The sequence below is a fragment of the Poecilia mexicana genome, unplaced genomic scaffold (genome assembly GCF_051168715.1).
Source record: "Poecilia mexicana isolate PSO_F unplaced genomic scaffold, ASM5116871v1 scaffold_2, whole genome shotgun sequence".
Lineage (NCBI taxonomy): Eukaryota > Metazoa > Chordata > Actinopteri > Cyprinodontiformes > Poeciliidae > Poecilia > Poecilia mexicana.
Window position 1 is genome coordinate 36,833,606 of NW_028263371.1, and position 14,130 is coordinate 36,847,735.

The 14,130-nt window shown below is 38.4% G+C and overlaps 1 protein-coding gene across 1 annotated transcript in view; it reads right to left on the reverse strand.

The window, feature by feature from the left end:
* Positions 1-54: 54 nt before the first annotated feature.
* Positions 55-14,130, reverse strand: part of cmss1 (cms1 ribosomal small subunit homolog) — a 34,607-nt gene continuing 20,531 nt past the window's right edge. Inside the window, exons 2-10 of the mRNA XM_014997235.2 lie at positions 6,896-7,026; positions 3,910-3,981; positions 3,658-3,796; positions 3,506-3,565; positions 3,284-3,386; positions 2,289-2,349; positions 2,122-2,209; positions 1,953-2,041; positions 55-747 (exon numbers count right to left, since the gene is read on the reverse strand). Coding sequence (XP_014852721.1) covers positions 664-747; positions 1,953-2,041; positions 2,122-2,209; positions 2,289-2,349; positions 3,284-3,386; positions 3,506-3,565; positions 3,658-3,796; positions 3,910-3,981; positions 6,896-7,026 — 827 coding nt within the window. The 3' untranslated portion in view covers positions 55-663. The remainder of the gene's footprint in view (positions 748-1,952; positions 2,042-2,121; positions 2,210-2,288; positions 2,350-3,283; positions 3,387-3,505; positions 3,566-3,657; positions 3,797-3,909; positions 3,982-6,895; positions 7,027-14,130) is intronic.

The following is a 14,130-nucleotide window of genomic DNA, read 5'->3' on the forward strand; positions in this document are numbered from 1 at the left end:
CCAGTGACCTCACATTTTCAAGAGGGACTTCCTGTAAGAACAGACAACAGTATGGAGGTTTTATATTGAGCTAGTTTATTCCACACATCACACTCTGACATGCATTTTACACAAATGGCTCCTTTCCACTCCACAATGTCAGTTTTTTATAGTTTCTGCATTTTTAGGAAGCTTTTGTGCTATTATTGTCAAAGTACAAGGAAGGTGCCTTTAACTGTTTATATAGACGTTAGGTTTTCATGAAACATCACTCTGAAGTCATCTTCCATTTGCTTGATTTTAGTAAATACAGATTCTGTGAAATGTTTACTTCTATTTGTAGAAATGTGAAAACAGCAGTATCAAAGTCTTGTTTAGCAATTACACCAGACTCCGGGTCCAACTTAAAAGTCTGATTTAAAGTGGTTGAGAGGTAAACTCAGGCTGTAATGTTTTAGAAAACTAAATGGGCAATAAAATCTTGACGCCCAAACATTTTTCCATACTAACCCAGAAGTAGAAAACAACGATATTTTATACTTTCCTAGACTTCTCAAGACTTTGTAGAAACTCTGGTCGAAGAAAAATAGAATAAATGAGAAGCGGACATAAACACAGTGGGAAACAAACAGTGCGAGGCTCTTCTGTGATCATTTAAAACAATAAGATCACACAGATGTTAAATTAAAATAGTCCAATTTTGACTTTGTCTTCTTTACAAGCAGCCAGGACTCCGTTCTCCAGCAGCTTCAAGAAGTCCAGTTTGACCTAAAAAGGACAAACATGATGCAAAATATTCAACCACTAATTTGGACAGCACTCTGAACAAATACTAAAATAAAAGACATATTGCAATCATCACAGGTTTTAATTGGCCAGCATCAGATTTTTATGGTACGAGAAATAAAGCTACTCTGAGACAAAATATAGACATGTACAGTACAAATATATTTCATTTTTTTTATTCCTACCTCTGTTGCATTTATTTATTTGTAACTACTTCAAAGTATAAAATGAACTAATACATTTATTCTGAGTTTTTAAAGTTCTTTCTGTGAAAAATATATTACATTTTGTTGTCCTTCTCTTTAGAATATAACATTGCCAGTCAAATAATCCAATATATAAGTTAAAAGCAGTTAATTAGTCGGGCTACCTGCTGGTGCAGCATGGAGTCGGCTATCAAAGTTTTGTTTTGCAATTACACCAGACACCTGAGTTACTGAGCTCTTCTTTAGTTTCCACAACCAGATTGTGTTTTCTTCCATCTGATGCCAACCCAAGCTGTAGTGGTCTTCTTTAAGTCAGCTGTCTGGCAGTGAGCAGCAACTAGCGGTGGAAAAGGCCTGAAATTATGTTCTTATACTCTAAGAAACTCCAGTCATTTGGCCACTCTAGTCATTTTGGTGTAATGTGACACTAATAATGGGCCCAAGGTGATAAAGGACAAAAGAAAATCTGAGTTTCAACTAATAAACCAGCATGCAGCGTTAAATGAGATGCAGACCTGAAATGCTATCAAAAAACCTCACAAAAGTGACAAATGTTGAAATTTCAAGGTAAATGTTTCTCAAACTGCTTTCTCACATTTCTCTCGGTCATTAAATGCATCCAATTTGAAAACTCCCACTTTGTTCAGTCTGTAACCAACATCACTTTGTTCATCTTTTTTTTTTGTTCATTAGAAATCAGATAAAAACGTCAGGGATGTATGTTCTGATAAATAAACATTAACTTGCTGGGGAGGACCGCGGCTTCTTTCTAGGCAGAAGCAGGAGAACGTCCTGAAATGTTTGGAAATACTGTTACTGCTGCTTCTCCTGCTTTCTGAAAGGAAAAGAGTCCTGACTCAAAGGATATCAATAATCAAAATCCCATTTTTGACCAAATATTGATCTAAAATTCCATCCAAATATCAACTCTGTTAAAACTTGTTGCTTATCATTTTAATCCAGCAGGGGGCGGTAGCTCACCTCAGGAATGTCCACCATCCGCCTGAGCTTCTGGTCCCTCCAGTTCCAGTCAACAACCAGGTACCTCAAAGCCTGCAGGCTCAGACCCTCTGGAGAAAAAGAAGATGAGACTGAAACGGCTTCAGGATGTCCGCGGTGGTTTTCAACAAACCGTTTTGTCCACACGAACCGTTGTTGATCAGAGCGCTGATCCTGCTTGGTGTTCCCACTCCGATGTGTGTGATGCCTTTCTGCAGCAGCTTCACCTGCTCCTCTATCTACCCAGAGAAAACATAATGCCAACTGTCCCCTTCATGACTGACAACCTGCGCTCTTCTAATATGTCAAAATGAATACCTTGATGTGCTTAGCAAAAAGCTTCACTGCTCTGGCTTCGCCCTTGAAAGCAGTCAGCTGCCTGCAATCGAAACAGTCCGAGATTAGAAGTCAAACATAAAGCATCTTGCAAAAAATATTCATAGTTGTTTAACTCTGACACTTTATAACCACAAACCTAATGGTGCATTCACACCGGCCCTATTTAATCCGCTTCAATCAAACTAGTTCATTTGCCAAGAAGTCCAGTTTGTTTAGGGAGGTGCGAATGTGCAATCCAACTCTGATGCAGATGAAAAACGCAAACTCTGGCCTCTGCCTGAAAACCTAGGTCTCATTTCGACTAAAGTGAACTCTGGCTCGGATTGAATGGATATGTGAATGCCAAGCAGTCTGAAGACTGCTCCAAAAGAAGCTTTAGCGAACTGTAGCGCAGGGGATTCTGGGTATAAATACAACCAAAGAGAGAAATGGCTCGTTGTCTTTTGCCAAAGACGGAAGAGAAATCCTACAAACACTAAAATCTTTGACCGCTCCGTTTTTGTTTACATTTCATGAAGAAGTTGCCCTTGTCTTCTTCAGAGGTTCTCATGTTGGTTCCTTCAGTCATTCTTGGTGCAGCGCCACCACAGGCAAGAGGGTGAACAGGTTTTTTTAGTTCACCCTCTAAAAACCCTGAAAATTTGACATCAGCTGAAAATGTAATAAATATTGCAATTCTGGTCCCCAATCGAACCGAGTCTACTCGGTGTAAAAACGCCCTTAGAGTATATGACATGTATTCAGCTACTGTAAACGTGATACCCCTCAATAAAATCATGGGCAACCAAATGCTTCTGCATGCACTTCATTTGTAAATATAAGTTAATCTATGTGTAAATTAACCTCAGCGTAAAAGCAGCTTTTCTATTAAAGCCCGCCAGATTTGAAAGAGAGCAAAAAATTATTTGGTATGAATACTTTTTGCAAGACACTGTAAGTGGAGTTTCTGACCGTCCAACCTCACGTTTACTTACTTGATGAGTTCTATAGTTCGAAGCGCAGAGCTGCAGACAATCAGTATAACCACTGAACTCTTTTCTGAATGCTGCTTTTGGATCTTTGCCCACTTGGGACAAACTGAGAATAAGAAAACAAAAAAAAGCAATCGAAGTCTAACACATGAGTATGGTTGTAAACATCTAATGACAAACAAACAAAAGACAAAGAAATTCATCACAGATCAGAACCTGGCTCACCTTGTTTCAGATAAGAGGAGAGGGTGTGTGTCAAGTCATTACTGGAGAGAAAGCAGGAGTCTGTGGAAGGACACAAGGCGACCTCAGTGACTCCGTGGGTCAGCAGACATCGACTGAAGATGAAAGGTGAAAGGGAAATAGCTGCGACTCACTCTGCAGTTTGAGCTCTTCCAGTTCGATCACGGAGCGCTTGTCTGAGTAGTACCGAGTAATCAGGTCCTGCAGGTCAGCTGCACTGCCCGGCTTTGGCTCCGAGGTGGCCAAAACATCTGTGATAGTTTTCTTTTTTCTCTGAAAACGAAGCATATTCAGCTAATATTCCCACACAAAGACCTTCACTGCCCTGAGCAGCAGCGTGTGCAACAGCAGTTCTCCACAACAACAGCAGGTGTCGCCAGACTCACTTTTCTCTTCTTTTGGGGTTTAGTCGACTGCTGATCTTCTATTTCTTTCTTTTGAGGAGTTGTACACCCTTTCTGTAAAACCAAAACATAAAAATCATCTGTTAGACTAAATAATTACATATGGCATTAATGAAATTGATAATGTCATTTATGAAGACACAAGAACAGGATTTGTACTTTTGGGGCTACAATTATTGTGTCATGAAGTCACAGTCATACAGTTAACTAATTACAATAGTACCACAAAGTATCATGATCAATCTTTAAGTCCATATGGCCCACCCCCTATTGAGACCATTTCTCTGTTCTCATCCTTTCTGGCTGATGTTTTGGTCACTTTTTACAACCCACAGAAGTTGCGTAGGTTGTGCAACTCATCCAAGATGGCACATCAATGCGAGTAGTGGCGAGAAGGTTTGGTGTGTCTGTCAGCACAGTGTCCAGAGGATGGTGGAGGTAGGAGAACGGCCAGTGGGGCCTGTGTTTCCTGTGATGCATCGTGTGGCTGAAGAGCTCCGGCAGGATGAAGGCACTGATGCTACGGACTGGCCTGCCTGTTCCCCAGACTTGAATAAAATAAGAGCGCATCTGGGACATCATGTCCCGTTCCTTCCACCAACGCCAAGTTGCACCACAGACTGTCCAGGAGTGAGCTGATGCTTTAATCCAGGTCTGAGAGGAGATCCCTCAGGAGAACATCTGCTGCCTTAGGAGGGTGGGGGCCACATTACCAAACACACACGCACACACACATACACACAACTACTGAGCAGAGGTTGCGCTAGATTTTTTTTGTTCTCCGTCATTTTGACTAACGGCATTATAAAAAAAAGAGAGAAAAAAAACGGTCATGTACTATTTTTACCTGTCAAATTATAACCATATTAACATTGGCTATGTAGCCACACTTTTATGCGGTTTAGTTGATGTTCTCCTAGTTGAACCGTGAATCCAGATCCCATCACACATAAAGCAGATGAACGCATCTAACTTTTTCTCTGTGACAAAAACCACTGACTGGCCCCAATAACTTATAATAAATTAAACAGCTCAACTTAAATTACGGCCACTTCTGAACGCGCAGCCTCACACATTCCTCCTGGTCGCATCTACAGAGAAATTTCCGCTAGTTCATCAGTTGGCTCTGTCTGATCCAAACTGATCAATTGAACTTTTTTTTTACCCTCTACAGAACAGCTTTCTCTGTTCTGTATGTAATAGAGACTGGAATAAAACACGCCATTTCAACCAAAGGTTTGTAATACGCTTCCTAACCAGACGCTCCAAAGCGTCCGGTCCATAACTCTTCAACACTGTCAGCTCCTGGTCAGAAAGACGCATTTAGTTCAGAGTTCCTTAGATGATATTCAGAAAGGATATTTTTACTGATTGATTTTAGTTGCCTCTGCGATTAAATCTTTAAGTCTATAATGTCTGCCTGTTTGCACCAGTGAAGGGTGTGAATTATAACCTGTCAAATGACCGACAAGCTTCAAATTTTCCTGTCGTTTAAAAAACATAACTGGTCAATTACGGAAAATGCGACCTCTGCTCAAAATGAGGCTCTGCTACTGAGCCTCATTTTGACCAGTCTTGAGAAATTTTCACTGGAGCTAGATCAGTCGGTGATGTGATTTGTTTTTCCACTTTTGAGCAATTCTAAATCCAGACCCGCATGGGATGATGCTTTTGATTTACATTGTTCGTGTTTGTTATTTTGTTCTCAACGTGTTCCACTATGCAATGAATAAAGATTTTCGACTGAAATATTTCATTTACTGGGCTCTAGGATGCGTTAGTATAGTGTTCATCTCATTATTTTGAGCAGTGTATGTTGATTCTTCAGCAGCCAGAAATAATGTTTTTATATATATATATACACACACACACACACACACACACACACACACACACACACACACACACACACACACACACACACACACACACACACACACACACACACACACACACACACACACACTCATTTAACTTTTCTGTATTTTGTCAAGTTGGCAGTAAACTGCAATGTTTTTAGGGGGGATTTTACAGAGCAACACAGATTAAAGATTAAAGCAACACGAACATTATTAGCTGCAAAGAGCCAAGAAAATGATATACCTATTGCTAAATTTGAACAAATCTGTAAAGCGTGGTGTGCATTTGGATTAAGCCTTCATTAGACTACACCTTCATTAGACTTCATTAGACTACACATATTTTTACTACACCTTTTACTACAATTATAGCTGTAGTTGTTTTAAGGCATTTCTCTTCCAGTTGTGCATTTCCAGAGTGAAATTTTTTGATAATTATTAGGATGGCACCAATGAATTGGCCCAGATTTTCTTAATTTTGGGCAGTCTTACATGTGAAACTGACCTTATTTACCGCCAAAGGTCTGAAAATCAGACATTGCATTTTTTCCTCTGCTGTTATGCGACCCAATTATTTTTGAGTTGAAACAAATACAAAACAAATCATCACCGAGAACCTCCCCTCTTCCACCATGTCCAACTAATTTAATGTCTGAGCATGTTGATGTTTTGTTCTAAAACACAGAACATTTTATTAGCACAAAATTATAAAACTCACATGAACATTAAAGATTTCTGGTCTGCACCATCAGTGTTTACTGGAGCAGATCTGATTCAGGTTGCACTATGTAGTACTTATTTTTCATAAGAAAATGTGTCAATTAAAAACTTAATCAAAAGCAGTCATGCTGACATAGCTGCCTGCAGTGAACATGCCTGCAATTTATTTATTCGTGAACCATCCTCGTAAAAGAGGGAAAAAAAGAAAAAGAAAAAAAAGCCTTACGCTGGTTATCTTAAAAAGGTCATTAAGTATCCTGGTGGATATTTTGCCTGCACACAAATAATTGTATTTTTTTTTTCCCTTTTAATTTGTACATTTATTTTTACACATTTGCTCTTATAGTGAGAAAACAGAATGGGTGGTATTGACACACAAAGGGTACAACCTGATCATTATTTTTCTTCTTCTTGGCTTTAGGGCTTTTCTCTGTCACCATTTTCCTCTTCTCGGGTTTTGTCTTTGCCTTTTCTGCTGGCTCTTTCTCCTGCTCTGTCTCTTCCTCTGCCTCAGCTGCATCTGTAAAAAAAAAAAAGAAAAAGAAAAAGAAAAGAGTATAATAAAAACTGGAAGAAGTCAGCAGAGGGAGAAAAACTGTTGATGGAATATGAGTAAATTATGTGGTGGATGAATTAATGAATTTGTTTATTCTCTGTTCAGGGGTTAAACAAACACTGAAAGAATGCAACATGAGCCCTGAAACAATTATCCAACATCCACACAACAGATCACAGAGAGCTCTAGTTATTTATTAATGTTCTCCCGTGCTCTATAAAGTCAGAAATAATCAAATATTACCTGAGGTCTATATATAAAACTGTGTAGCAAATCTCAAACCAAGCATCTGGTTATATTTAGCCTCCCTGTTGCTACCCGTTCTCACTGCATTCTTCTAGTCTAACGCTATGAGGTCATGCTTACACCTTTAAGGATAAGTGCACAATTGGTCAACAGTGTTCAAAAACAAAACCTTAAAAATCAACTTCAGTTTTTTCCTGGTTGTACTAAAGAGACCTTTCTGGGTGGCAGCTTGTTTTACTGGTAGTTTTTCCAATCAAGGAGAAAAAAAAACCTTTGTTGTTCCTTTACTTATGTTTCTCCCCACAATCTAAATAAAAGTCAGAAAACATCATGAAGTTTCAATATAATTATCACTATTTAAAATTTAGGACTTTTTAAAAAAAAAACATGATCCAAATGATGCTTGACAGCAGAATTTTATTTTGAACCTTTTGCCCTTTTCAGACAAACCAAATTAGTTTAATAGTCACTTTTGGAAAACAATCACTGGAACAATGTACAGATGTACTTTTCTATAATTGCTGACCATTATCAGTATAAAATTTCCCACTGTACATTCATCCAGTCATGTTTTTTTTTTTTCCTTTTAGCAATTTGCTGAGGGAATCGCAGATATCCCCGTTCCCTCATCCTGGGGGATTAAAAGGTATTCCCAAGCCACAAGGGATTTGTAGTCTCTTCAGTGTTTCCTAAGGTCTCCTTTCAGTGACTTGTGCCCACAAAAATCTTGCAAGAGAGGCTTCAAGAAGAGATCATTATCGGATGCCTGAACCACCTCAGCTGACTTGTTCTGATGCAGAGAGCAGTGGCTCTTTACAGGAAGCAAATACCAGCAACTTCCATCTGGGGTCTCACTGTTTCCATCATCATCCAGGTGTTATGACAATAGGTCAAAGCTTGAATGCAGACAGACCAGTGACTAAGAGGAAGTGACTCTCATCCTGACTAACACTTGGCTGTGAACTGATGGCTTACGGAAACCAACAGAACCACATCTTCTGCAAAAAGCGAAGAGGAGACCCGACAACGGCTACGTTCAGACAGCAGGCAAATACGAACCAAATCCGCTTCTTTGTTTGTTGTTGCATAAATGCGACCTATCCGACTTTTTCACCACAGTCTGAATGACCCAATTTAGATATTTTCACTCCATGGTACTAAATCGGATATGCATCTGATTGTTGTCAGAGTGTCTACAGCATGAACAGCCATGATTCATAATTCTGCACCAGAAGAAGACAGATAAGGTAAATCAAGACGCAAATTATGGTTGAAAATTATATTATGAAATTACAAAAGAAGCCCATGTCAGTGAAGAGCTTTGCATCATAATCCCACCATTCTTGGCTCTGACTACACATCCAAACAGACTTCTCTACAGAAGTTGCACTCAAAGCTCCACTAAAGGCCCTTTCTATTAGTTATGTTTTCTTTTAATTAGCTTCCTTTGTGTTGCTATGATCTTGTGACAACCTCGTCAGTTCCCATTGCTGAATAAACTTTAAAAATCAATCCATAAACGACTCCATCCATTATTACTTTTGTAGACAGTATGACATCAACGTTCTACTTCTGCTCATGCAGTTAACTTTGGGGACTTAAACCGTTCACACAAAAGTTTCATTGAGGTTTGAACGACCATGCAAAAGAAATCCAATTTCAGCAGAAAATTTGGATTTCATGATCAAGAGCTAATGGGTGAACATAGCCTAAACTTTCAAATTCTGTTCATGAACATCATAAACAGGATTAGTGAAAGGTCTGATGGACACCAACCTGTATTGAGGACAAGCTCAACTTGTGCCAAAATGTGGACAAAGCTCTTGCTTTGCTCATAATAGGACAAGATGGACCTTAAAGACTATCAAAATACCTTGAGGATCGGCCATAAGCTTTCTCCAGATCTAGAACCTACGTGAACTGAACAACCAAACTCTTATGGCCCAAATCAGTACCTCAGGGAGGGTAAAGACCTGACCTCCTGTATCACCATACTGTTACTTCTGAATGTGAAGTTCAATATTTGCATTCGGGACTCCTTTCCAACAGTCTACAGTTAACTTTTCCAGGAGGGTTAGGAAGAGTGATTCAACTGTAGCTGACACTCTTAAAAACCCTTTTCCAAGCATGAATATCTATGGGAAGCCCCCACATGTGCCATAACCTGTGTGGAAAAACCTTGAGGTAAGGGGCCTGGGCATGCAGTGTTGCGGTATCGTAATCAGACTTTAAGGAAGTGGAATACAAGGTTCCTGTGAATTCAAAAAGGAAAATAAAGTTGAATGTGGTTTATGCAACATTTGTTCTGATTCATACAATAGCCTGACTGTCTCTGGGTTAGTCCCTCACTGCTGGTGAGTGGGTTGCATTTGGACTACCTGAGAAGAGGATATATTTATCACCTATCTTTGAAGTCCTATATGTCACATATGCTTTTGATGTCAGGCTCTTTTAAGTCTAAATGCATAGGAAAGATTATGCATGCAGCTAGATCAGGATGTGTGCAATGTGGCTCAGCAAATTGACCATATCGCTGATCTGCAACAGCAGACCACTGCTTCAGTTAAAGAACATCCTGAGAAAAAAGGCACTCTACAAACCAACATCAGATGCAAATTTTCCAGCTTGTTCTTTTGATCCACCGTTTCCTAATCTATTTTGCAACTGTGGTTTTTATTTCTTCCTTCCTCTCAAGTTTTTTTTTTCTTTCACCCCTTTGTACAATTTCAGTAACAGAACTACCAATACAGAATTCAATTGTAGATATAGGAATTAGTTTTTCCTTTTTGTGTAATAAAAATTGGTGCATCCCAATAAACCTTAATGTAACTGGACATTTGGATATTTACGTATAAATAATTCCAAACATCGCCACATTCATTCTCACTTACTGGCAAAAATCACCCAAAGCTGAATCACATTGTGACTACATGATGAGAAAGTTGTTACTCAGTATTTCTGAAGGTTTTCTGTGTCTAAGTCTCAGACATTTAATCTGATGTCCTCCTAACTGTTGAAGTGAAAAGGAACGCCATGGTGAGATAAAAAGGGCCACCTGAGGCCTTCAGAAACACGAGAGCAGTTTATAAGTATGGTAAAGCATTTAAAGAGGTCTCAAAACCTATTTAAAATAGTCTAAAAGTGGAATACATTAAAAGTTGCTATCATGTCCAGGTCTGACTATTCACGTAAGTTTACATTGAAAGCAAATTGCAAGGTGCTAAAAGAATGTCATTACAGACCTATGGCAGCTGTTGATTGTTCTGCAAAGAGGAAAAACTTTGCTTTTAGAAAAACATAACCAGACTATTATTTTCCCACAGAAAATCTACATAAAGTCAAGAAGATCTGGAATAATGTTCTTAAGGCATATGAGTTGTCCTCGACTCCACCAGGAGATCCACCAGATTCACAGAAAAACAGCCAAAATCCAGGTTTGCATCTCACAGAGATGCTGTGACCAAAAATAAGCTGGATATGAAAAGCCCCTCAAACATTTCACAGTGAGAAATGGAGTAAACCTCCTCAAAGACTGGTAGATGACTTCAAGAAGCATCCCACTGAAGTTATGTACTTTTAAGTTGTGCTAGCAAGTTTTTCATAACTTCTGTTTTAGCAAAAGTGACCTTTATTTAAACAAAAAGGATAAAGCTGGTTACTAGGTGTCCTAACTTTTTCCTTTTAGGAAACACATTTTTATCTTTTGTTTAATGAGTAAAACATACATTTTCTTAAGTGTAAGGAATATAAAACAAAATTTGTATTGGGGCATCTTAATTTTTCACATAATGGTATATCGTTTCTTTATAGAGACGTTTGCCTGATACAATAATCCACTCATCATGCTCCCCTTCTGCTGAAAGACCACACCCTTTATTGGTGGGCCAAGCAAATGATTCCTCCCACTCGCTCACTCCCACTGTGAAGAGATTTTGGAGAAACTATCAAAGATCAAAGAAGCGAGGATAACTGGAAGCAGAACGCGACCACTGAGGTGAAAAGAGCTTCGTACCACGGTAGTTTCCACTTCCTGCTTGACAGACACGAAAAAGGAGTAAAACAATAGGTAAGGCTTTTTTTAAATTCCCGTTTGAATCATTGATGGTCATTTCAACCAATTCATCTTAAAATAATATAAATCTTTATTATGAAAGAAGTTAAAATAGTGGAGATGACATCCAATGATCTCACCCGAAACGCTCGGCACCGATCCCGACCCCACTAGGGACAAGAGTGTACAGAAAATGGATGGATGGATGGATGGACATCTAATGACATGAAAATGTCAGATTATCTTAAGTTAAAGTTATTAATATAAGCCAATCCTAAGTTTATGTAATCAAGTCAAGCAGATGTTTGACATTTTTCTAGTGAATTTTGCCCCTTCCACAGGTACAAGCCAGCTGCTTGAATAGGCAATATAAACCATGTGACTTTGATATTCTGTGTTCACTGAGCTGCAAAGCACTTTGCAGTCAGCCTGTGGGCAGAGAAGTTAGACCGATGTTTAAATGAGAATAAGGTTCAGGCAAGGCGATTAGGTTGACTCTTTAAACATGTTTCATTTAACCACAGACCCACTTGCAAGAGAAATAGATTTACTAATGAGCGGCAGCTTACACATTTATTTTATGGGGGTAACGAAGACGTGCAGTTCAGATATAAATTAAAGGTTAAAGTGAATTCATGTGCTTCAGACCATCAAATGTGCTTTTACATGTAGCTAAATTCAACACACTGCTCCTGCAACTAATTTCTTTTAATTCAATTTGTCTAGCATCCAAGACAAATCAAAAGCTGATTAGCATATTATATAAACGATTAGGAATGATAGACATCTATAAGTCATTTTCATCGAATGTTCAGGCCATAAAGAGACATTAGCAACGTCAATGTTTAAGTTGCAAATTATCTCAGAAAATTTCCCAACAAGCTCACATTGTTATCTGAGAGGAAAGAAGAAAATATGGGGGACCTTTTTGTCATCGCACCCCAAAACAGCCGCTGTTGACAGTGTAAAAGTGAACCAAACCAAATGAAAGTGTGAAACTTTTCAAAATTACTCGCCCAATCAAACCAAACCCTAAGTATCCTAAAATTATTGTTGAATACAAAAATACAGACACATTTATTAAATTTACATGTAAATATAGTTTTATTGACAAAAAAAAGGGATGTCTGGTAACTTCTTGCCTTTCTTGTTGTGAAAACAATAATGAGCCACCTGAAATGTCACCATGAATAGAGTTAAGATGCTGTTTTTCCAACTAGCTAATTTCAGTCCACAACTGCAGATTTCATGTGAAAGTAAGCGGAAATTTTTTGACAACAACTAAAAAAAAACCCAGCTAAGTAAAATTAGGCAGCATTCACTTTATAATGTGGGGTATTGGCAAAAGAAAAACTATCGGTCAACCACTAATCTAAATGTGTTCTCAGAAGAATGATAGTAATCTATTAAAAGGTAATACAAGTCCCTTAACTTTCAGTGTCTTCTTTATCACAGAGGTTCCAAATGGTAGAGGCAGAAAGACATTTACATGACTGAAGTCTCACTCAGTCCAAAGAGGTTACAGCTCAAATACCCATAGATCAATTAAAGTCTATGGCTGTAGAGAGAAATCACATACAGCAAAATGGGGAACCCAGTAATCTTTTATAGGCCATCAATAGGGCTGGTTAGATTTAATGGATGGTCAATGGTGCCGACAGGGCATAAAAAGGATCAATCAAGTCATTTCAGGAAGCAACTGATTGTGTCTGTTTCCGACAAATAGTCTCAGATTCTGTTTTTAAAGCTGCTGAGCTCATATATAAACTGAAACAGTAATGACACTGGAGAAGCTAATTGTTTTGTTTACACAGAACAACAGGGGCAAGTAATGGTACCTATACTGTTTCTGCAACATAAGCATGTGACAATAAGTGTAGGCACAATCTTTCAACTGTTCTGCTCTCAGACAAGTGCAGTCATAATTTAGGCCTCGGTTCTGAAATCATTTGTAGGTTAGCCAAAGTGTTCAAGAATCAGAAAGCAAATTTAATGACCAAAGGTTTGTCTCAGATTTGCTAAAAAATCTCTTGACGATCCAAGGCTTCTGGGAAAATATTCCATGGGCTATTGAGGCCTTTTAGGAAACGAGTGTCCTGTCACATTTGAAGTAAAAGTTAAAGCAGTTCAGAAAAACACTATATCTGCATTCAATATGGTGGTCCAGTGATTTGCAGTTTTAAGACAAATTATCAAAATTAATGGAAACATAATTTATACTCAAGATTTTGATGCCATTACTTCACATAAAAAAATGAGACAAAGGATTTGGAGTGGCCTAGTCAAACTCTGCACTTAAATCCAACTGAGATGCTGTGGCATTTTCTTAATCAAAGCCATTCAAAGTTTGAATACCTCCCACGTGTGAAACAATTCTGCAAAGTATGAGCTACAATTCCTCCTCAGTGAAGAAATCAATTACGAGTCAATAAAAAACACTTGATGGTGTTTCTGCAAAGGATAGTAAAAGCAATTGATATCAGCTCAAATATTCCTTTTGGTGCATAGCTAGTATTGATCCTACATATATTTGTACAGTTAATGCCAGTTATTTTAGTGTATGATGGTCAGACACCAATGTTTGATATACTGATTTCCATCGCAATAAAAGTTGAAGTGTGCATCTGATTTATAAAATTATTTAATTCCTCCCTGTATGTAAAAAAAAAAAATCCATTGCCTTCTCTTTGCAAAAGATTGATCTGTGCAGTTTAATCCCCAACGTTAGATTGGAACACCAGCTTCCACGTGTTAGAGCAAAGCCAATGCTG